We start from the raw sequence: 25,790 nt of genomic DNA on the forward strand, positions 1-25,790 counted from the left end.
ATTATGCATAATTGTATCAATGTAGGAAACCAGGAAAATTAATTACTATTTGTGCCAAATTTTCAAACATTCTGTTTGACACTCATGTGAGAGTGGAAATTCTTCCCTTCATTGTCTGTCCTAAAATAAATATATATTTCTTAGTCATAATGGGTGTTGAGCGACAGTCCAGCGGAATGATTGTCTGCTTATTCAAGAGCACACCCAATTTTCATACGTAGAGTTAAAACCAGTGAGGTGTCTGTTCTGCTGGGCAGTGAGGGGAAATTTGTCCTTGATGAATCTGCTTCTCAGCCTCAGTGGAAAACCCCATTGACCTTCATCGATCAAAAAGATGATGCCCAACAATATACACTTGATCCCATCAGCTTCTGACATAAAATAGGTGCCACACGTGGAGACCAGTCACCTTTATAATAGCAGATAAGGCAAATGACCAGTATGACTGTATCCAAAAACAGCGATACAATTGGCAAGTCATAGAGTGTGGAAACAGGCCCTTCAGCCCAACTTGCCCACATTGGCAAACATGTCCCACCTGCCTACGTATGGTCCATATCCCGACAAACCTGTCCTATCCGTGTGCCTGTCTAACTGTGTCTTAAATGTTGGGATAGTCCCTGCCTCAACTGGCAGCTTGTTCCATACACTCACCATTCCTATTAAATCTTTTCCCCTTGACCTATGTTGCTTGGTCCTCGATACACATACTCTGGGCAAGAGACTCTGTGCATCTACCCAATCTATTCCCCTCATGATTTTACACACCTTTATAAGATCACCCCTCATCCTCCTGTGCTCCAAGGAATAGAGTCCCAGCCTGCTCAACCTCTCCCTGTAGCTCAAATCCTCTAGCCCTGGCGACATCCTCGTAAATCATCCTCGTAAGCCCTTTCCAGCTTGACAACATCTTTCCTATAACACGGTGCCCTGAACTGAACTCTAAATGCGGCCTCACCAACGTCTTATACAGGGGAAGCGGAAAGAAGTGGGCAGTGATGTGAGTTGTAATGAAAATAAAACATTGTCACGTAGGAACTAAGATTCAGACTTCTCTGTTAAATTTTTATTTTTTTTAAATCTACTCAATTGATTAGCCAATTGTGATGTGTTGTATTAGATCTGACTTAAACTCTCTGAGAGACAGTTCAAAAAAAATTAAAATTATCCCAGTAGGTCACCTTTGGCATTAAAAAAAATGCTTAGATCACATCAAGGGAAGAATGGTTGGCATTTATGGGACAGTTACTCATCTGGGATTGGTGAAAAGTTGCGCAGTTTAAATAATGAAGGCAATTTGAATGCAGCTTGCATTGTACATGCCCTGAGTATCAGCAGATTTTTCTGCAGTACATTATTGATTAGCTTCTTAGCAATCTTGCTGTTGCACAAATTTGTGTGGCATCATAAACGATTGTGAGTGGAAACCACAGCCATTACTGATCTTGCCATTGCTAATGTTCCCGGCTTATCACGACATGTCTCCTCTATTTTATTTTCTGCTGCTTTGCTTCAGAATCCGGTTGTTTCAGCTGGAGAAATTTACAGTCAGGGCGGCCAGTGTTGGACGACAGTGCGCTGATTTAAAGATGCCTGCACAAGCCCCTGCTTCCAGACATAGATACATCGTGAGCATCATCCTTACAATGTGTATCACTGGGACAGGCAGCGCAGGGCATGCAAAGACGGACGAGCAAATCGAAGGAGGAAAGGGAGAAGGAATCTTATGACTTTAAATCAATCTGAGATGCAACGGGTCATTCCCTTATTTAAAGCCCAGTGAGGAAGAATATGCTTCACTGAGAACACTCACATTGAAATCTGTCACTGGTTCAAACCATAAGTGCAGCCCCAGGGTACGGAGCAAGGACCACTTGTGTAGGAAGGAACTGCAGATGCTGGCTTAAACCGAAGGTAGGCACAAAAAGCTGGAGTAACGTCACCCACTCCTTCTCTCCAGAGATGCTGCCTGTCCCGCTGAGTTACTCCAGCGTTTTGTGTCTATCTTCGGCAAGGACTACATTGTCATTAAATCTTAAAGTGACCATTGTACTAAACTTCAATACTTCCAGGATGAGCTGGAGATGTTATAATAAGAAGGAACTGTTTTATATAGCAGGTAACTGAAGCTGCTGTTCAAAATGTTTACTATATTTCCAGTGATTTGCAAGCAGAGATTGAAGACAATAGACAATAAGTGCAAAAGTCACCCATTCGGCCTTTCGAGCCAGCATCACCATTGATCGTGATCATGGCTGACCATCTATAATCAGTACCCTGTTCCTGCCTTCTCCCCATATCCCTTGACTCCACCATCCCTAAGAGCTCTATCTAACTCTCTCTTGAAAGCATCCAGAGAATCGGCCTCCACTGCCTTCTGAGGCAGAGATTTCCACAGCTTCACAACTCCCTGGGTGAAAAAGGTTTTCTTTCATCTCCGTTCTAAATGGCCTACACCTTATTCTTAAACTGTCGCCCCTGGTTCTGGACTCCCCCAACATCGGGAACACGTTTCCTGCCTCTTGCGTGTCGAATCCCTTAATAATTTTATATGTTTCAATAAGATCCCCTCTCATCCTTCTAAATTCCAAGTGTAAGAAAATAACTGCAGATGCTGGTACAAGTCGAAGGTATTTATTTCACAAAATGCTGGAGTAACTCAGCGGGTCAGGCAGCATCTCAGGAGGGAAGGAAGTGGTGACATTTTGGGCCATGACCCTTCTTCAGACTCGCTACCAGAGCCACATCTGCTTTTTTTGAACTTACCTGAGCCTCCATCTTCTGCTTCTAAATTCCAATGTATACAAGCCCAGTCACTTCATTTTTTTCAACATATGACAGTCCAGCCATCCCGGGAATTAACCTTGTGAACCTACGCTGCACTCTCTCAATAACAAGAATGACCTTCCTCAAATTTGGAGAACAAAACTGCACACAATACTCCAGGTGTGGTCCTATCAGGGCCCTGTACAACTGCAGAAGGACCTCTTTGTTCCTATACTCAACTCCTCATGTGATGAAGGCCAGCATGCCATTAGCTTTTTTACAAGGCTTTCCCAGGCAGAGAGTGTCATTGAAATCATCCACATTTCCTCTCCATTCCCTCACTGTCCAGCTGCCAGGTGACCATAGTGAGCCGGGCAGTTCAGGGGTGGTTTCCTGGCAGTAGCCGTGGTAACCTCATTCTCCAGCACTTTACTGTGTCGCATGCATTTGCGTTAGGGCAAACAACAAGATGGCCGCTGGGCAGCAAAGACAACATGCTGACAATGTGATAATTTCTTCATTGCTCCAGTCACACACACGGAGAACAAATACAACCAAAGCCAGTTTTCCGCATAAAACCTGACAGATCAACCACTGCAATAACCTCACCCTGATTCAACCAGGATGTGGCTTAGCAGGGTTGAAGGAAGAATACATGGGGCACAACTTCACCATCAAACAGCGCAGAGCTGAGGAAGAAGATGGGAGATGGCAGCCTTGATAGCCCTTTGGTACACTGCAATCTGTGGTCAGCCCAACTTTAGTAATAGCATCCTTACTTCCCAACTTGCCTGCAGTTCCACATTGTCCTTTCCTTCTATCAATGACAACAGAAACATGTCCAGAAAATAAACGTTCCAAATCAAATGTATCATTTAACTCATGTCACAAAAGGGTGGTCACGGTGGCGCAGCGGTAGAGTTGCTGCCTTACAGCGAATGCAGCACTGGAGACCCGGGTTCGATCCCGACTACGGGTGCTGTCTGTACGGAGTTTGTACGTTCTCCCCGTGACCTGCGTGGATTTTCTCCGAGATCTTCGGTTTCCTCCAACACTCCAAAGACATATAGGTTTGCAGGTTAATTCGCTGGGCAAATGTAAAAAATGTCCCTAATGGTTATAGGACAGTGTTAATGTGCAGGGATCGCTGGTCGGCGCGGACCCGGTGGGCCGAAAGGGCTTCTTTCCGCGCTGTATCTCCAAACTAAACTCTAGTTATTCTAGTACACACCGCAAATGGCAACCTTTTGTGCCTTAGACAGTCCAAGTTCTCTTACACAATGCTACCATAATAGCTGCAGTTCTGAAAGGCTGCTGGCAGCCAATTAGAGTTTACAGTTTGGAGATACTGCAGTGCCACGAGTCCCGACACACTCCAATCCACATCGAGACCCGACACACTCCAATAGGTTCAGCGATCCTTGGCTTGTTGTGACACCAGATAAAACTTAAACTTTCACTTTACTTGGATGTGGATGTGGTGAAACATTGGCCAATCGACTCTGTATCATGGTTGAATCTATAAATGTATGTGGGTGGTGTTAACGATATATCCATGGTGGAAGTGATGATCTCCAGCTTCTGGACAAAATCAAGTGACCAGTTGGTGCAAAACTATTCCACAAACATCAGAATTCGCAAACGTTTACGATGCTTTACACCAAGCATTTCATTAGTTGTAGTAAAAAAAACCTGTAGATGCTGGTTTAAATCGAAGGTAGACACAAAATGCTGGAGTAACTCAACGGGTCAGGCAGCATCTCGGGAGAGAAGGAATGGGTGACGTATTGGGTCGAAACCATTTACTGTATTCAACCTTACATTCAATCTCCCAAAGTGCAACACCTCACTCACACCCATCCAGGGATAGCCCACTGAGACCATATACAAGAGACGCTGTGTTTTGGTGCCATTTCAATAGACAATAGACAATAGGTGCAGGAGTAGGCCATTCGGCCCTTTGAGCCTGCACCACCATTCAACAGAGATGAGGAAAAAAATGATCATGGCTGATCATTCACAATCAGTATCCCGTTCCTGCCTTCTCCCCATGCCCCCTGACTCCGCTATCCTTAAGAGCTCTATCTAATTCTCTCTTGAATGCATTCAGAGACTTGGCCTCCACTGCCTTCTGAGGCAGTGAATTCCACAGATTTTCAACTCTCTGACTGAAAAAGTTTTTCCCCATCTCCGTTCATAGTCCAAGCTGTAGCTGACCATAACAGGCCCTTGTCCTGGCCGCAGGGCCTCAGCCGTTGCTTTGATCCAGATCGTCCAGCGAACCGTGGCCCGTCTCCTCACAAGCCACCTTCAGCCATTGTGCCCCTGGCGGCGCCTCCTGCAGCCGACCTTTAGGCCGCGGAAGGCAAGACTCCACATCCTCTTACCGGCACTTTGTTCTTGCGACAACCGTCGCTGACACCCCCCACTCTCTGGTCCTCGAGAATGAGCCGCGGCCGCACTTGGCAGCTTCCCTCTTCAGGTTCCATGGCAGACGAGCCCAGGCTACTGCCAGGAGATGGACACAGCACCACGATCATTCTGCCACAAGGCCTGTTTTGCTCACTTGTCATAAGGTCATCAGTGATAGGAGCAGAATTAGGCCATTCGGCCGATCAAGTCCACTCCGCCATTCAATCATGTCTGATCCATCTCTCCCTCCTAACCCCATTCTCCTGCCTTCTCCCCATAACCCCTGACACTTGCACTAATCAAGAATCTATCTAGCTGCCAATATTGCAAATGCAGCCTGACCAGCACCTTATAGAGCCTCAGCATTACATCCCTGTGTTTGTGATCGAGCCCTCTTGAAATAAATGCTAGCATTGCATTTGCCTTCTTTGCTACTGACTCGACTTGCAGATTAACTATTTGGGGAACCTGTACCAGAACTCCCAACTCCCTTTGCACCTCCGATTTCTGGATTCTTTCCCCATTTAGAAAATAGCCTACGCCTTTATTCCTACAACTAAAATGCATGACTCCACACTTTGCTGCACGATATTCCATCTGCCACTTCTCTGCCCACTCTCGCAACCTGTCCAAGTCCTGTTGCAGAGTCCCTGCTTTCTCTACACTACCTGCCCATCCACCGTGGGTCAGCATTCGTACACGTTCTGCTGCTGATAATGTTGTATTTTGTATATTAGTTAAATTTAAGCATAGGCATTCCTTACACTTTGTTACATTGTAAAACTTTCGACATTGTTTGAACTTTGTTGGATGAAAGATAATGGTGGCAAGATAAGGAAAGACATATGCCTTGGGGTGATGGATGGATGTGGTGGATGGACTAGCAGGGAAATATGGGTGGCGGAAGGTGAAGAGATATAAACATTAAGATAAGGATAAAGTAATAATTGGGATTTAATGGTGGCGGGATAGAAAGGGGGACTTCAAAAGAATGAATGATTGAAGAAAGGAGTGTGGGTATGAGGTAATGTAATGAAGATAAGGTTTGGAATAATCCCATAAAAATAGACTGCCCGGTGTACTAAGTGGCAGTCAGGTGGTTGGCTTCCTGATTGTTCCAGCCGTTGTTTGCAAATAAAGGCTTTTAACTTCTCGAAGAATTCTCCGTGTTGCCTGTCTTAATTTCGAGGATCAGGGAACCACAACAATAGCTGTCATATCTTACAATTTGCTGCCCACTGTTCTATTGTGAAAGTGCCTCAAATCCATATTCAGGGAGAGAAGGATTCACCTGGTTTTCCTTCACAGGAACTAGCAGAGTGGTGGCAAGCTTTTGCCTCCACAATAGACAGTAAAGTGCAGACTTTCATGCATCGCCCTCTTGTCTTCCTATTAACATCAACGGCAGTCTGTTGCTAATAATATTTGACTGCCAACCTGAAATTGTCCCATTGCACAAAGGAAATGTCATCTAAGCTCACTGTTTTTCATTTGCGGGTCCCAGTCCGTTTGGCCCCATGAAACCACACTCCCAAGCCACCCTCTGGGATTTCCGGGATCACTGGGCACCAAAGATACCAGAGGAACAAGATGGACCACTCCGTTGAAATCGCCTATACTGAAGTGTAGTACGCAAAGGAGCCATTTTAGTAGGCAAAACCCACCGTTCGCTATGGCTCTCGCAGTGTAATCAGTGTTTTGGGGGAACAGTATGTGTGATGGTATCATTAAAATGCAGAATATATCTCATCTATCAATTCACAGATTTTTGTTATTTGTTATTTTTCTTTTTAAATGTTTCTGCAAGTTTCTGCCTATTAAAATGGCGCCATGACATACTACGGTTTTTAGGGTCGAGTGGTCTATCTTATTCCTCTAGTATCTTTGCTGGGCACCCCTCCAGGATCGGAGGGGTGGAATGTGTCCTCAACATGGATGTTGATAGAGTTACTTGAAAATATAGTGATTATATAATTTGGTGATTTTATATTCTGGTGGTAGGTGTTTATCACTGCTTTGGTTGATAAAGATTATTTTTATAATAATTGAAAACATTATTATTATTTTTTTTTCAATGAAACCATCAGTCCCTCTGTGATTCCCATCCGTTCATTCAGTAGCAGCACTCGCCAATGGCTGGAAAAGTGTTTCTTGCTTTGCGGGGTGTAGCTCACTTCAAGAATTGGCTTCTGAGATTACTCCTGTCCAATTAGCTGCCAATAGTGAGAACCTGCAATGCATCAGGAGAGACCACTGCATGTTGCCCAGCAACCTGGGTTCAATCATCATCATCTCCAGTTTGCACGCTCTTCCTGTGAATGGGTGGGTTTCCCCAGTGTGCTACAGGTTCCTCCTATACATGTTGGTAGGGTGACGGGTTGCCCAGAAGACGCATGTGAATGGCAGAAATGAGGGGAGTCGATGGGAATGTGGGGAGAATAAAACGGGGTTAGTGCAAACAGTTTACTTGATGGTCAGCACGGACTCAGTGGGCTGAAAGGCCTTTTTCCTTGCTGTATGATTTTATACACCGGATAGTGCTGTCACCGATGGCAGTCTCGCCAACAGGCTGTCTGTCTTTTCGTCGTTTTTGTTATATTTAGTGTGTTTTTAAAAGTTTGTGTTAATGTTCTCTGGTTTGTTTTATGTGGGGGGTGGGGGAGGGGGTCGGGGGAAACGTTTTTTTCAATCTCTTACCTTGCCGGAGATGCGATTGTTTTCCGGATCGTATCTCCGGTCGCTCTGCGGCCTAACATCGTGGAGCTGGCGGCCTTGCTCGAGACTGACTTTGAGCCCCACTGCGGGGCCGTGGACTTACCATCGAAGCCTGCGATCCCTTGCCTGGGATCGATGCTCCAACCGCAGCCTGCGGATTTCACCATCGAGGAGCTCGCAGTCTCGGGTAAAGACTGATGTCGGGAAGCTCCAAGGTCGCAGGAGGTTTGATTAGCCCCGACCCAGGTTCCGATCGAACGGCGCGAGGGAGCTGAGATCCCCCCGATGAGGGAGCTTGATCGCCCCGACGCGGAAGGCTAGACCGCCAGCTACAGGAGTCAAGATCATCCCGTCAACGGAAGGTTCGAGGCCCCTGACCGCTGGAGGACAAAGAAGGGAAGAGATTTAACTTTTTTTCACCTTTCATCCCAGTGAGGAATGTGGAGGAGTCATTGTGGTGGATGTTCATGTTAAAATGTATTTTGTGTGTCTTGTTGCTTTTTATTGGTATGACTGTATGGCAAATCAAATTCCTGGTATGTTGCAAAACAAACTTGGCGAATAAAGTATGATTGTGATTTTGCTTATGATACGGCTCCATGAACTCAACACTGTCAGTTTCAGAGCAGTGTTACACAGGAAAACACTGTGAACCTCACAATTACATTTTTGATGTTTGGGTGAGCCTTGATGTTGTTGCTTTGTTGTTAAAAGGCAATTTCTAGCCCATTAACTGTTAACCTCAATCACTGCACATGACAGCAAGTGAAGTCCATCTTGTTGTTCAGTATAGGGGAAGCTTCCACTCTTTATCCCTGCTGTAAAATAATTAGTATTAATCGAACTTTGTGCATCGGTTATGACAGGAAAAGCAAAGGAATATTTAACATCAAATTAAAGTCCCTATGAAAAAATTGTGATGTTTGCATTGGAGATTTGCAGCGCTAGATAAAAGGTAGATTTGATGTCACACCATCACTGATCAAAGCTGTGTTTAGCCTAGCAACAAATATTTATTCACTATCTCTGCTTAGAGTGTGAGAAAATAACTGCAGATGCTGGTACAAATCGAAGGTATTTATTCATAAAATGCTGGAGTTCAGACTTCTGTCTGAAGAAGGGTCTCGACCCGAAATGTCACCCATTCCTTCTCTCCTGAGATGCTGCCTGACCTGCTGAGTTACTCCAGCATTTTGTGAATAAATCTCTGCCTAGAGTGTAGATTTAGCAATGTTAAATTCATAGCATTTATTTGGTGCATCAATGTTATATTTCTCATGTTAAAGCTGGGCTTCTGTTAAATATGAGAATAAATTCCTTCATGGAATATCTGGTTATTATGGTTTTGGGAGCTCAGCATCTTGAGTCAACCTGCAGTACCTCAGCAATGGGTGTCATAGAGTCATAGAGTGATGAGCCCAACTTGCCCACACCAGACAACAATGTCCCAGCTACACCAGTCCCACTTGCCTGCGCTTGGTCCATATCCTTCCAAACCATGTCGCTTTCTTTTATATTTCTTGTTGTTAGCTGACTCCATTAGTAATTTGGTGCTCGACAGTGCCAGCAGAACTCCACAATTTTGTTTTCCTTGAAACTTTAAATTTAATCACTTTCAACATACTCTGTACATTCAAAGATCAACCGGTTTCCTCAAACTCCTTGTAAAACGTTTTGTTATACCCAAGGGAAGGCTGACACTAAAATCAAGTGACAAAGGGAATATTGATCTTTCAAGGCAGCCAAGGTAACTTTATGGATCATCTTCACTGAGCTAAAGGGATACACATCAAAAACTGTAACTGATAGATTTCAATGAAACATACTTCCAATTATCTTTTGTTTCCATTTGCTTCCTAGAGCTTAAATCACGAGGAGGCATGATTTGAGTAACTAACCTTCTCTAATGGCCTCGGAGAAGGGCTGTCTTTTCACCGGCTGTGACACATCCACTGGATCTATTGCAGCAGCAGGATTTAGCCCCAGTTGATAGAAGGAAGCTAATTAGTTATACACAACTGCACCAAAAATGTGCACATGGCTTGCATTTATTTATGGATTAACCTTTAATTACAGCGTGTATGGGTGCTCCATTTAGGCACATAAGCAATGCGCTCTGAGGATTTGCAAAAATGTTGGCATTTATTTATTTAAAAAATTTAACTGAGCACTTTATGCAATTGTTAAGTATAGAACTTAAGAATAGAACTGTGTCCAAAATGAGTGTATTTCAGTTCCACGGCACATGCAGATTCTATCCACATTCCAAATAGGTATGTTCTGTGTTCCCCTGCATCATGGCTGATGTAGATTGTTGTCATGCCATCCAACTCCAAGTGCCACCATGGTGTTTTATGATACTAACATTGTATTGTGTGGATAATTCTGCTGTTGTGGGCTAGTGGAAACCTGTTTTTGGTGTTGCTGAGCTATACTGCCATTGCCACACGACACTTCTATATCTTCTGTAGCTGATATTTGCTGAACAACGCTCATATAGTTCAGCCGTGAGCACTGATGAGCTACAACTCAGCGGGTCAGGCAGCATCTCAGGAGAGAAGGAATGGGTAATGTTTCGGGTCGAGACCCTTCTTCAGACTGATGAAGAAGTAAAGGGTGACGTTTCAGGGTCTCGACCCGAAACGTCACCCATTCCTTCTCTCCTGAGATGCTGCCTGACCCACTGAGTTACTCCAGCATTTTGTGTCTACCTTCAATTTGAACCAGCATCTGCAGCTATTTTCCTACACTGATGAGCTACAAGTGAGTCTACAGTCCAGGGTGGAAGTATCAAAGTCTAGAGGTCATAGTTTTGAGGTGAGAGGGGCGATGTTTAAAGGAGATATGGAGGACAAGTTTTTCACACAGAGGGTGATGGGTGCCTGGATCATGCTGCAGGTGAAGACAGATAAGATGGTGGTGGTTTAAGAGGCTTTTGCATCGGCACATGGATATGCAGGGAATGGTGAGATTTGGATCATGCGCAGGCAGATAAGATTAGTCATCAGTCAGTCAGTCAGTCAGAGTATTGAGTATAGAAGTTGGGAGGTCATGTTGCAGTTGTATAAGACGTTGGTAGGACCGCAATTAGAATATTGTGTTCAGTTCTGGGCACCATGTTATAGGAAAGATATTATCCAGCTTGAAAGGGTTCAGAAAAGATTTACGAGGATGTTGCCAGGACTAGAGGGTGTGAGCTATAGGGAGAGGTTGAGTAGGCTGGGACTCTATTCCATGGAGCACAGGAGGATGAGGGGAGATCTTATAGAGGTGTACAAAATAATGTGTGGAATAGATGCACACTCTCTTCCTCGGAGTAGGGGAATCGAGGACCAGAGGACATAGGTTCAGGGTGAAGGGGAAAAGATTTAATAGGAATCAGAGGGGTAACTTTTTCACACAGTGGTTGGTGTAAGGAACAAGCTGCCAGAGGAGGTAGTTGAGGCTGGGACTATCCCATCGTTTAAGAAACAGTTGGACAGGTACATGGATAGGACAGGTTTGGAGGGTTATGGACCAAGCGCAGGCAAGTGGGACTAGGGTAGCTGGGACATTGTTGGCTGGTGTGGGCGACTGCACTGTATCAATTTATGAGTCTATGACTCTAGTTTATCTTGGCCTCATCTTTCACACAGACATGGGGAGCTGAAGGCCTTGTTCCTGCACTGTGCTGTTCTGTGTTCTATGACTATTGTATATAAACACAGTTATAGTAGAAAATGCCATAAAATATAGGTATATGTTCAATCGCCCATTATAAAAAATATATTCTGGCCTCTTCAGAAGTGTTGTCTATTTCATACAATTTTCCAAAACCAATTTCGGCTTTGGTGACTTTAGATTGCTGGAGATGTGGGCAGAGCAACTAATGAACTACAAGTCTTAAGCAAAACACAAAATGGAAGAACTCAGCAGGTCAGGCTGCATCTGTGGAGGGAATGGGCAGAACAAGTTTTAGATTCCAAAGACGTACAGGTATGTAGGTTAATTGGCTGGGTAAAATGTAAAAAAAAAAAATTAAAAAAAAAATTGTCCCTAGTGGGTGTAGGATAATGTTAATGTACGGGGATCACTGGGCGGCACGGACTTGGAGGGCCGAAAAGGCCTGTTTCCGGCTGTATATATATGATATGATATGATGATATGATTAGTATACTTCCTCAGGCGGACAGGAGTAGGGGGAGAAAGCTGGAAAGGAGAGGCAGGGGCAGAGCAGAATCTGATAGTTAGATACAGGTGAGGGGGTGTAGATTGGCAGATGGGTGGAGCAAGTGTCAAAGGCTGGGGATGAGAAGGAACAAAAGCGTGTCAGGTTAGGAAAGAAGAAGAGAAGTGAAATGTAAAGCCGGAGGGAGGGGTATGGGTCAAAGGGAACAGGGGACGAAGGAGATAAGGGCAATGGGAGATGAACATACAGAGCAAGTGAAAGGAGCAGGGTGACTGGTGGGGGTTGGGGAGAAGGTGGGAGAAATGTATATGCACTGGGTTGGGAGGGGAGGGGAAGGAGGAGGTTATTGCTTGAAACTGGGGAATTCAGTGTCCATACTATTGGGTTGTCAGCTACCCACTGCTCTCCTCCAGCACTTTGTCCTTTGCTCAAGATTCCAGAGTCTGCAGTTCCTTTTGTGTCTGTGAACTACAAGTCATACATCTGTTTCACTGATGATAATAATAATAAGTACTTTATTCGTCCCATAACGGGGAAATTTGCAGGGTTACAGCAGCAAAGTGGATAGCAAAAATAAATAAGCATTCATTAAAAAAATAAAAATAACGGGCATTATCTTTATTGACGGGTGTTCTGGGAGCAGTGCCGATTGTGCAGTCTGATGGCAGCAGGAAGGAAGGATCTTTGATATCTCTCCTTCACGCACTTGAGGTGAAGGAGTCTGTCACTGAAGGAGCTGCTCAGTGCAGTGATAGTGTCCTGCATGGGGTGGGAGGAGTCGTCCAGCAGCGATGATAACTTTGCCATCATCCTCCTCTCTCCCACCGCCTGCACTGAGTCGAGGGGGCATCCCAGGACAGAGCTGGCCTTCCTGACCAGTTTATCCAGTCTCTTCCCGTCAGTAGTTGAGTTGCTGCTGCTCCAGCAGACCACTCCATAGAAAATGGCTGCCGCCACCACAGTGTCGAAGAAGGTCCTCAGGAGTGCACCCTGCATGTTATCAAGGCAGTGGTAATCTTGATTATTTTGCCTTGTGAATAGTGACAATTTTTACATTTACCAAGCCAATTACCCTACATACCTGTACGTCTTTGGAGTGTGGGAGGAAACCGAAGATCCCAGAGAAAACCCACGCAGGTCACGGGGAGAACGTACAAACTCCGTACAGACGGCGCCCGTAGTCAGGATCGAACCTGAGTCTCCAGTGCTGCATTCGCTGTAAGGCAGCAGCTCTACAGCTGCGCCACCGTGCCGCCCTCCAGCATTTTGTGTCTACCTTCGATGTCTTTCATTATTGTCTGCATGCACAACCAATGATGGGTGTCTGAACATATATTTTGGAGGAAACATCGTCACTTTGAAAGATTGACTCTTTTTCTCTCTCCATGAATGCTGCTGAGTTTTTCCAGTATTTGCATCATTTAAATGCATTTATAGTTTTCATAACAAGGTTACTTTGCAGAATGTTATGGTACTTTTGTACTGTTTTACAAAGTTCAAGTGTTGAGTATCTGAATTATAATGTTCCTACTTGACTATCTGAGCTCCTTCATCCAATGTTTCCTGTACAATGGAGATGTTCCCTGTGCCTATATGAGCCAAGCAGTGACTTTATTTAATGAGGGTATTTATTCACAAAATGCTGGAGTAACTCAGCGGGTCAGGCAGCATCTCGGGAGAGACGGAATGGGTGACATTTCGGGTCGAGGCGGGAACGGTACAGCACTGAGATATATTCGCAGGAAACTAATTTCCTGAAATCATACCATATTGGACATTTATCCCTTTGGAGAGATGTAAGAGTTATCCATCGCTCTACCTGCCCTGGGTTGTGCTGAGGGGAAGGAGGTGAGTAAACATCGTTCAGTCAGCAATACATCTTGCCTGAAATGACTTTGATTAATTTCAGTCCAGATCAGAGTTGTCAAGATCTGCAGTGAAACATGGACCATGTTGGCACCAGCTCCGAAGTACCATGAAATATAAATGCGTCTAGACAAAATATGCCAGTTTGCTATCTCAGAACTACTGTTGCTCGTGTCTCAGCCTTTGACAGAAAGTGTCTGGGACAGGCAAGTCTGATAATATCACCTCAGCTGAGAGGAGAAACAGATTCATTAATTTCCTTCCGACCAGGACTGCCGACTTTGGATGTGCATGAACTTGGCGTCCATTGGAGAGAGTTACATTTACAGCCACATTCATCTTGAGGACTGCCATGGCTTTTATCTGTTGCCAGGTGTATTTTTAACTTGGCCTGAAAGAGTTGATAAGTGTGTGCAGGAAGGAACTGCAGATGCTGCTTTACACTGAAGGTAGACACAAAATGCTGGAGTAACTCAGCACCTCTGGAGAGAAGGAGTAGGTGACATTGCCGGTCAGACTGAGTGTCAGGGGAGATGGAGACATGGAAGGTTAAGGTGTGAAAACACGGATCAAAGGATCATCGTCACCCATTCCTTTTCACCAGAGATGCTGCCCGTCCCGCTGAGTTACTCCAGCTTTTTGTGTCTAGGCCAGCTTCTGTGCCGTAGAGCTCTATAAGAAGAAATGTGGAGCCCACCGCAATCTTATACATATCTTTAAGTAAAGTTTGGAGCTTATGCTCTTTGATATGGAATTGATGGAAAACTTCCATAGCACAGTTCTGGTGCAAAACACTGAACAGTGTTCTATCTAGAGAGTTGATAACTAATGTGTTCCTGTGCATGTACCTAGATCAGTAGGTAAAGAGCGTGTACAATTTCCTGTTATCGCAACTGTGTGTGGATGTGCTTACGAACGAGAGGTGGAATTTTACAATTCATAGAATGAGACAGTACCTGTGATTCAGCAAATAGTCACAATTTTACAATCTGCCTGATGACTGGCAAGGGTCTACATCAAGGATCAGGTCAAAAGATTCATTCCGACAGGTGTCCAAGGCTTATTTCTCCTTTGAGGTGAGAGGGGTCAGTTTAAAAGAGATTTACAAGGCATGTTTTTTTATCTGAGAAAGGAGTATGTGTTGCCAGGTGAAATCCAGTTGGAAGCAGACATGATAGCAACGTTTAAGAGGCATTTAAACATTGCACATGAACAAGGCAAGGAATGGGGAGATTTAGACCATGCGCTGGCAGATGGGATTAGTTTCAATTGGCATCATAGTTGGCACAGATATTGTGGGCCGAAGAGCCTGTTCCTGTGCTGCACTGTCCTGCGTTCAATGTTTCTTCCTCTATTTCTTCCTCTATTCTCCACTTGAAGACATGAATAAATTGTTGGGATGCAGAAGCGATAATAATTCTCTGCGTATCAGCCACATTATTATCTTTATGCTGAGGGTTGGGAGATTAGATTTAGATTTAGAGATACAGCGCAGAAACAGGCCCTTCGGCCCACTGGGTCCGCGCCGCCCAGCGATCCCTGCACATTAACACTATCTTACACCCACTAGGGCCAATTTTTTTACATTTGCCCAGCCAATTAACCTACAAACCTGTACGTCTTTGGAGTGTGGGAGGAAACCGAAGATCTCGGAGAAAACCCACGCAGGTCAAGAGGAGTAGGTGCAAACTCCGTACAGACGGCGCCCATAGTCAGGATCGAACCCGGGTCTCCGGCGCTGCATTCGCTGTAAGGCAGCAACTCTACCGCTGCGCCACCGTGCTGCCCTCTATTATTTGAGGGGCAAGGCGAGTATAGCTGAAGACACCGGAGACTGCAATTGCTGGAATGCTTGAGATAAAGAAAAAAAAACTGCTGGAGATACTCAGCAGTTCAGGCAGCATCTGTGGTGAGAAATAGACAGATAACGTTTCAGGTCAGGATGCTTCCACAGACTAGTGGAGGAGTAGAGGAGAGAGAGAGAGAGAGAGAGAGAGCTTGTAGAAAGAGGTGAAGGCAATGGGTGGGGCCAGAATTGGCGAGTGAGAGTGGATTCAATTCTCCCCATCGTTGATGCCCACGTGTGCAACACATTCGGCCAGGCACACTCTGCAGTGATTTCCTGCCACGAGTAATGTTTCTGTCATCACCTTGGTTGTGGTCAGCAATTTAGCTCAAAGCTGGTGGAACTAATCTGGCGTCTCCTCATTGATATAATCTAGCTTCCCCACTGATTCTCCAAGAGCATTATATTTCATGTCATGGCAGGCAAATTAATGGACATGGATTATGTACCAGCGTGATAGATCCAGGCTTTCAGTGGCATGAAATTCAATCTTATGTTGACTTGAAATCATAGATCATAAATGTCTCAATTAAAACAATACCCACTCAGTGTAACATGACCCTGATCAATTTAATGAAAGTATACAGCATCACTGATGATTTGTAGGTCAGCCTGATGCTTTTTATTACTAAGACCAGGCTAGTTTGCAGGAATTACTAAAGAGCAGAGTTCTAGTAGGTTTAATGTTAGAGAAATGGATGTTTTTTTTTAAAGAATGACACATTGCGTTCGGTACACTGTAGTTGGGAATTAATAGACATCCCTGCACAATGCACTTGGATGGGCCATGCTCTTTAGTTGCTGCACAGTTTCCAGCTGTGACTCCAGTGTGCGTCATCATGCAGACTGTGAGACTGTGCAACCGTATACTCGGTGTGTCTCGCAGTACTTGCTTATTCCAAACACAGGCATTGTTACACATGACCAATTCTCTCAGAGGTGAAATCCTGCAAACCTCTGCATTGATTATCCCAGCCTGTCAGTCAACGTGTGCAAGTAAGATGTGAGATTCCTGTGCAGCGCTTCTGACCCTGAGAGAACTTCGGACCATGGTTGAGTCACGTAATGATACTGGAGGGGACAATAGGGCTGTTGCTGCCTCGGCCGTACATTCCTTGAATGTTGCCCAGTGTTCAGTGTCAGTTGAAATGTCATTCTTCTCTCTCGTCCCACACTGTTACTTATGTAATAATCATTGTAGGAATACAGTATCACTGTGCAGGAAGGAACTGCAGATGCTGGTTTAAAGCGAAGATAGGCACAAAGAGCTGGAGTAACTCATCGGGTCAGACAGCATCTCTGGAGAGAAGGAATAGGGGACATTTCGGGTCGAGGCCCTTCTTCAGACTGAGAGTCAGGGGAAAGGGAAATGAGTGATATAGACAGTGATGTAGAGAGATATAGAACAAACTAGACCAAGTGGACCCATTGGGCCCAAACCTCTCTCCTGCATTGGTGCAGCACCCTCTCCTACCCCTCCATCAGTTAGGATAGTAAATAAACATTAAAACTGATCTTGACCAAAACACAAAGTGGCCGGACGAATTCAGCGGGTCAGGCGACATCTGGGGAAAAGAAATGAACAGATGATATTTCGGGTCAGGACACTTCTTCAGTCTGCAGCAATTGTTTTTTTGCTCGAGTTTTCCAACATCTGTGGTCTCATGTGTTTCCATCAAAATGGACCTGAATCGATTCATAGCAAAGAAGAGCCCGTTCATCCCATTGTGTCCGGGTCTGTTTACTATCAAAGTAACTCACTAGTTCCAAAGCATTATCATTTCTCTGCCTCCTTGCAAAGTTTTCCTTGCTATATTTTAACTTAATTAATTCTTGAAAATTGCCGTGGGCCCTTCTTATACTGCATAACGGCTGTAAGCCAACCATTCCCGATTCCAATCACACCTTTTACATGAAGGACTTTCCCCATGTACGTCTTTCATTCTATTCCCCTGTGTTTTATACCAGCAGCCTCTAGGCCTTCGCCCCTGACAGGAACAGCCTCCCCACCATCTACTCTGACTGTCCAAGCTCATTATTATTTTATGTACTCCCCTCAGCCTTTGCTTCTCAAAAGAATGCAGCCCAAGTCTCTTAAGTGTTGCCTTGTGACTGTAGTCTTTTATCATCCCTGGAAGCAATTTTGCAAATCTTTTTTAACCCTCTTTAATGCCTTCCCATCCAGCCTATAATGAGGCAAGCAGAATTGAACACATATTGCAGTTGAGGCAGTCAAGTTCCATTAAGTTCAGCATGAACTCCATTTTTAAACCCTATATCAGTTGCCTGAATTGTGAAGGCCTGAATTGTGTATGCCTTATTAATCATCTTCTCAACCTGCCTGCCGCATCCGGCACATGCATCCATACATCTGAATGGTATCAGAGTAGGAAAAGGGGAGGTTCAACAAGACCTGGGTGTCACTGAAAATAAGCATGCAGGTACAGCAGGCAGTGAAGAAAGCAACTGGCATGTTGGCCTTCATAGTGAGAGGATTTGAGTTCAGGAGCAAGGAGGTCCTACTGCAGTTGTACAGGGCCCTGGTGCGACCACACCTGGAGTATTGTGTGCAGTTTTGGTCTCCTAATTGGAGGAAGGACATTATTGCTATTGAGGGAGTGCAGCGTAGGTTCACCAGGTTAATTCCCGGGATGGCGAGAATGACATATGATGAAAGAATGGTTCGACTGGGCTTGTATTTACTGGAATTCAGAAGAATGAGAGGGATTCTTATAGAAACATACAAAATTCTTAAGGCTACATGCAGGAAAAATGTTCCCGTTGTAGAGGGAGTCCCGAACCAGGGATCACAGTTTAAGAATAAGGGCCTTACTTATTCAACTATTTAAGGGCCTTATTTATAAGTAAGGGCCTTACTTATTCAGCATACTCCTGCAACTATTTTCTATGTTTATATGCCATCAGGTCCCTGCATCCTTAAAAGGTAAAGCCATATACCTTTTATTCTATATGGCTTATCATCATTCTTCCTGCCAAAACGTATTACTTGACATTTTTCTGCATTAAAGTTCATCTGCCACATATGTGAACTTTTTGCCAGTTATTTTAGATTCTATCACTACTTCACAGTTCACAATACTATCAAATTTTGTATTATCTGCAAATTTAGAAATTGTTGCTTGCACCCTCAAGTCTAGATCAATAATACAGTATATAGGATGGTATGGTGGCATAGCAGTAGAGCTACTGCCTGACAGCGCCAGAGACCCCGGTTCAATCCTGACCACGGGTGCTATCTGTATGGAGATTGTACGTTCCCCCCGTGACCGCGTGGGTTCTCTCCGAGATCTTCGGTTTCCACCCACGCTCCAAAGACGTACAGGTTTGTAGGTTAATTGGCTTGGTGTAAAACGTAGGATTGTCCCTAGTGTTGTTGGGTAGTGTCAATGTGCAGGGATCACTGGTCGGTATGGACTCGGTGGGCCAAAGGGCCTGTTTCCACTCTGTATCTCTAAAAACTCCACCCGGATGCAGGGCAGAACGCCACAGGAGATCCTTCTTCCCTGTAACTCTCAAACTGTACAACTCCTCCCCTTCTATCGTGGGGTCGACTGAGACTGAGACCCCTCTCCCAACTACCCCCTCCCCCCCAATCTTTGCGCATCCCCCAAGCCTTTCCACTCGTCACTTCAATTTCATGTTTCATGTATTTTGTGTTTTTATGACTGATGGCAGACCAATTTCCCTCCTCGGATAAATAAAGTTCTATCGTATTGTAGTGCGTATATAAAAAATGAATGCCCTAACACTGATTCCTGGGTTGGCACTATCCACGTTCCTCTCATGTGAAAAGCAGTCATTCACCATGGCATTCTGGCATCTGTAACCAGCCAACCTATCCATGTCATCAATATCCCTTTTCTCCCATGTGCTTCAGCTTTGTTGATAAGCCACTGGCACCTTATCAGTGGCTCAGCACTGAGCAATCCTTTCCCTGGCCAAGTGCTTACAATCTGTCTCGTGTGAAGAATCACTTCTGAAGCACAATCCTGGTAGAAGCACGTTTTTGATGCAGCTGTACTTGGCTGGAGTCGTGCCTGTAGAAGTGGAGGGGTCACTTGTTCCTTCAGAGGTTATCACATAAAGAAATAAATTGCATTTGCTGAGTACATTTCGTCACCTCAGCATGCCTCAAAGCTCTCGAGGCCAATTTGGTGTTTCGGAACTGTGGTCACTGGTGTAGTACGGGGACATTTTTACAACACACCTAACGAGAGAATGGTCCAGTTTTCTGAAGATCAGAGGCTGTTTGACAAGTACCTGTAAATAGATTCATGTTGGCGCAATGAACTGCAGGTTCTGGAATCTGGAGCAAAGTGCTGGAATAACTCAGCAGGTCAGGCAGCATATGTGCGGGAAAGGAATAGGTGAAGTTCTGGGTCAGGACTTTTCTTCGTGTTTTGGGGGTTTTGCAGTGGAGTAGTGCTGAAGAATGGTTCTACCCGAAACGTCACCTATTTATTCCCTCCATGGATGCTGCCTGACCCGCTGAGTTACTCCAGCACTTTGTGTTTTACTGAATACCGATTCATGTGCTTATTAGTCATTTAGTTTTAGTTTAGAGATACAGCGCGGAAACAGGCCCTTCGGCCTACCGGGTCCGCGCCGACCAGTGATCCCCGCACATTAACACTATCCTAGGGAATTTTTTTACATTCACCAAGCCAATTAATCTACAAACCTGTACGTCTTTGGAGTGTGGGAGGAAACCGAAGATCTCGGAGAAAACCCACGCAGGTCACAGGGAGAACGTACAAACTCCGTACAGACAGCACCCGTAGTCGGGATCGAACCCGGGCAGCAATTCTACCGCTGCGCCACCGTGCCGCACGTATGTACCTCATATCCACTAGCTTCCTAAGGTGATGCATATTTGAACTGCTTTGTTTTCCCCACAGGTTGGGATTATTACCGATGCCCGTCTGAAGGAACTGACCCCGACAATGCCAGTGATTTTCATCAAAGCCATTCCTGTGGACAAGCAGGACATTCGCAGCGTGTATCCATGTCCGGTTTACAAAACGCGCCTCCGAGGCCCAACCTTCGTCTGGACCTTTAATCTGAAGACCAAGGAAAAGCCATCCAAGTGGGTGCTCGCTGGAGTCTCCCTCCTACTGCAAATTTAAGCAGAAGAGTTTGCACAAATGTCGATAGAATGACAAGAACAAAAAAAAACTCACACAATCCAATCTAGATCACTTATTTTGGTATAAAGATTAATAGATATCTTTTAGTATAAAAATACACTAACAAAAACTGTATGCTTTGTACACTAGGGACAAGCAATGGCACTTTATTTGTGATTACCCTGTTTGAACCGTGCACAAATATAACTTGATGCTATGTTCTGTGACATGCCACCAGAGATGTCTTTTCTAAAAAAGAACCATTTCTAATTGCCTTTTCATAAGGTACTTTTATAAGATGCACATTTGGATCTTTGCTCTCAGCTGATTTTACACTGTGAAGTTAATGAGTAAATACAACACAGTATGTTGACATCAGCTTATGTAAAGTGTGAAGATACGGTTTACTTGGATGGTGTAACCCCGTGACTGAACTGTTGACTATTTCACCTTCGTAACTTGTGAGCTTCCATAAATTAAGCAGATATGAATAGTTAATTAAGGAAACTGCAAATCAAAGATTCGATAACACTCAGAATGTATGGCCAAAATAAATGCATTAGCATAAATTCAAAGGCTGATCACGGGCTTCTTATGTTCTTATGCAAGTATATACTGTTGATTTATTTCATCTAAATTACTCAGAAACCAATTAAATTTATTTGCATCTGTCATTTCACTTGCTGTCTGAAGACTTTGGCTTAAAGGTAAAGTTCCACCTATGCTGACTACCTTTAGTTTTTGCCCAATAAACTATGCCAAAGTGGGTCACTAATATTGGGAAACACAACATCCAAGATGAACACAGCTAGTTCTGTGGGAGCAGTGGCTTAAATTGCCAGATGATCTGCAATTTACTTATTGTTCAGTACTCACCTGCTCTGTGTATAATACCATGGGGTTTTATATGTTCCCCTGAAGGTAGACCTCATCACATCTTTTTCCCACGAGTGATAGTTCTACTCAATAACCAAAGTCTGTAGTCTCTTTTTTGCTCTGGTTTATTTTCACCCACATGTTTAGACCGTAATGTTGTACCCTTATTGTTTTGATGTGTTATGCATTATTCTTAATTGTCAACTGTATGTTTGTGTTGTCATTTGTGAGCGGAGCACCGAGGCACATTCCTTGTATGTGCACATACTTGGCCAATAAACTTATTCATTCATTCATTCATTCATTCATTCATTCATTCATTCATTCAGTCATTCATTCATTCATTCATTCATTCATTCATTCATTCATTTGATGTACATGTATAGGAAAGAACTGCAGATGCTGGTTTACACCATAGATGGACACAAAATGCGGCTGGAGTAACTCGGTGGTACAGGCAGCACCTCTGGATAGAAGGAATGGGTGACTTTTCAACCTGAAACGTCACCCATTCCTTCTATCCATAGATGCTGCCTGTCCTGACGAGTTACTCCAGCATTTTGTGTCCAGCTTCATCTGATGTATATCTCTCTCAACAGTGCAGCACCCTGTTCCATTCATTGTTGTTTGTCTGAAACGTGAGCACGAATCTAAGAGCGAGCGAGGTAAAACTCAGGACGATGATGTCCAGGGATTCTTCTCTGCAGTTCACTCAAAATGGCAGGCAGAATCCAGGGTGAAGTGCCAAGATTTGGTCAAATGGCACAATTATACATTGAACATAGAACAGTACAGCACAGGAACTGGCCCTTCAGTCAACCGCATCAGTTTGTCCCCTGCCTGTTCATGGGTCTGTTTAAACGTCTCTAAAACGTCACGATTGTATCTTCTTCTACCCCATCCCCTGCCAGTGCATCCTAGGCATTTCCACACTCTGTGTAAAACAAAAACCTCACAAATCTCCTTTAACTTTTCCCCCTTTCACCTTAAATCAATTCCCTCTAGTATTTGATGTTACCACCCTGGGAAAAAGACTGCCTATCCACATGCTGCATTGTGTGGTCATTCAGCATGGAAACTGGGCCTTTGAACCACTGAGCCCTTGTTGGCCATTAAGCACCTATTGTCAATTAATCCAATGTTATATTCCCTTCAACTCCTTTAATATTCCGCTACTCCCTGATACATTAGGAGAAATCTACAGTGCCCACTGAACATATCAACCGACACATCTTTGGAATGTGAAAGAAAACCCTTGTAGTCATTGAGGGAACATGTAAACTCCACACAAACAGCACCAGAGGTTGGACTTGAACCCAGAGAGGAGGTTGTGAGGCAGCAGCTCTACTAGCTGAGGCATTTTGCTCCCCCTACGTTTCCAAATATAGCACGTCAGGCAGTGATTGAATGTAAATGTAACAGTACACACCTCCATGCTTCAATCATGGTACCTCCACACAACGGGTTCACTCCATTAAACTCTACTTTAATGGTGTCAGCGCTATGGTGGTACTGTGGCCCAGCGGTAGAGTTGCTGCCTTACAGCGCCAGAGACCCGGTTTTGTCCTGAAAATGGCTCTGTACGGAGTTTGTACATTCTCCCCGTAACCGCGTGGGTTTTCTCCAGGTCATAGAGTGACACAGTGTGGAAACAGGCCCTACGGCCCAACTTGCCCACAACGGTCATCATGTCCCAGCTACACTAGTGCCACCTGCCTGCATTTGGCCCATTTCCATCCAAACCTGTCCTATCCATGTACCTGTCTAACTGTTTCTTAAACATTGGAATAGTCCCTGTTGCAACTACCTCCTCTGGCAGCTTGCTCCATGCACCCACCACCCTTTGTGTGGAAAGGTTACTGCCAGCATCCTATTAAATCTTTTCTCTTTCACCTTAAACGTATGTCCTCTGCTCCTCGATTCACCGGGCGGATGTTCAAACTGGGTCTTCCTCCCACACTCCAATGTTTCCTCCCACACTCCAACAGTTTCCTCCCACACTACAAAAACGTACAGGTTTGCAGGTTAATCGGCTTCTGTAAATTGTCGCACGTGTGTAGGATAGTGCGAGTGTACGGGGTAGTCTCTGGTCGGCGCAGACTTGGTGGGCCGAAGGGCCTGTTTCTGCGCTGCATCTTTAAAGTCTAGGTGTCTGATTCTCAAATTTAAAATGTTCATCCATTTCTTGAAAGCGTTTTTGAGGGAGAAGCATGGCAGAATATTCAGTCGGACTGCTTGATTCCATTGCGCACAGCTTACTTCCAACTGATACGGTGTGTGGGGGAATGAACATAATAACGAATGACACAACGCTGGAGCCTGAAGAGGCAGTGTATCACATCCAGACGTGTGGACTTGCTCCCGATCAGCGCAAACACACGTGGCTGTTCCTAGCACTGTGTATCTAATATGTTAAAGGATATCTGCATACTGAGTTTGGGGATAAATGATTAGAGTTTAACTTAAATTATTCACTGGCAGAAGGCAGTGGAGGCGAATTCTCTGAATGCATTCAAGAGAGAGCTAGATAGAGCTCTTAAGGATAGCAGAGTCAGGGGGTATGGGGAGAAGGCAGGAACGGGGTACTGATTGAGAATGATCAGCCATGATCACATTGAATGGTGGTGCTGGCTCGAAGGGCTGAATGGCCTACTCCTGCACCTATTGTCTATATTGTTTCTGCATGTTCAGATGCTTTCTGGCATGCTGAGTAGTTTAGTTTAGAGACACAGTGTGGAACAGGTCCTTCAGCCCACCGGATCCATGCCAACCAACGACCACCCCGTATACTAGCACTATTCTACACATACACTAAGGACAATTTACAATTTTTACCGAAGCCAATTAACCCGCAAACCTGTACATCTTTGGAGTGTGGGAGAAAACCGGAAAACCCACGCAGGTCACAGGGAGAACGTACAAACTCCGTACAGATAACACCCACAGTCAGGATCGAACCTGGGTCTCTGGCTCTGAAAGGCAGCAACTCTACCGCCCCAGGAGAATTTCAGCATTTCCTATTTTTGTTCCAGGTTTCTGGCATCTGAAATTTTAATTTCCTTCTCATATCTGAAACGTTGAGTTCACCTGCTCGGAAGGCAAATGAAGGGGCAACAAAGCCATCGTTCCACCACTTCAAAATTGAATTTATTTTGTGTCCCATTTATAATATTGAAGCAGGTCCTTTGAGAGCGTGGAACACAGAGTTCTCCAATACCCTGATTTTGGAACCGTAGTGGGACTTCTGGAAGAGGGAGCTAAAAAGGAGCTGGGTCTTTTAACCAATTTGGTTTAGTTGGCAGGTACTCTATCACAGATGTTTGCTCTGATTGGATATGAAGGGATTTCAGTTTTCACAGTCAGTGGCTGAATTGAAAAAACTTTTAAATGAAGAAAATAATGACCTTGCAATGGCAGCCAAATACTGATTGCAGAGAAGAATTGTATCATTTCGGACATGAATGATTAAACCTAGTCATTATGTTGTACTGCAGATTAAAGCAATGAAGAGCAACATTGTTCTATTGTAATCAAATAGCATTTCACCCCAAGATTTTGGGTTATTTAAAAACTCCTCTGGGACCAGATTTACCTTCCAGTCTGAAGAAGGGTCTCGACCCAAAACGTCACCCATTCCTTCTCTCCAGAGATGCTGCCTGCCCCTTTGAGCTATTCCAGCATTTTGTGTCTATCTTCCAACATATGCCCACACATGTCTGAAGAAGGGTCCTGACACAAAACGACATCTGTTTCTCTCCACAGGCATTGCCTGACCCCACTGAGTTCTTCCAGCAACCAGTCTGTTTTGTGCTCCAGATTCCAGCATCTGCTGCCTCTTGTTTCCCTCCATCGAGTCACTGGCAAACTTAGAACATGACACAGGAATGGGAATGAGCAGATGTGGAGGCAGGGTTGGCATTAATTGGCACAATCTGCCCACAATCACCCTTTCTCCACTCACTCTTCCATCCCTGTCCATTTATTCTCCCCGATA

The 25,790-nt window shown here is 44.6% G+C and overlaps 1 protein-coding gene across 1 annotated transcript in view; it reads left to right on the plus strand.

The window, feature by feature from the left end:
* dnah9 (dynein, axonemal, heavy chain 9) overlaps positions 1-21,966 on the plus strand; it is a 467,621-nt gene extending 445,655 nt beyond the window's left edge. The window contains exon 68 of the mRNA XM_078400937.1: positions 20,693-21,966. Within this exon, the coding sequence (XP_078257063.1) occupies positions 20,693-20,920 (228 nt within the window). The 3' untranslated portion in view covers positions 20,921-21,966. The remainder of the gene's footprint in view (positions 1-20,692) is intronic.
* Positions 21,967-25,790: the final 3,824 nt, after the last annotated feature.

The sequence above is a fragment of the Rhinoraja longicauda genome, chromosome 6 (assembly GCF_053455715.1).
Source record: "Rhinoraja longicauda isolate Sanriku21f chromosome 6, sRhiLon1.1, whole genome shotgun sequence".
In the NCBI taxonomy this organism is placed as follows: Eukaryota; Metazoa; Chordata; class Chondrichthyes; order Rajiformes; family Arhynchobatidae; genus Rhinoraja; species Rhinoraja longicauda.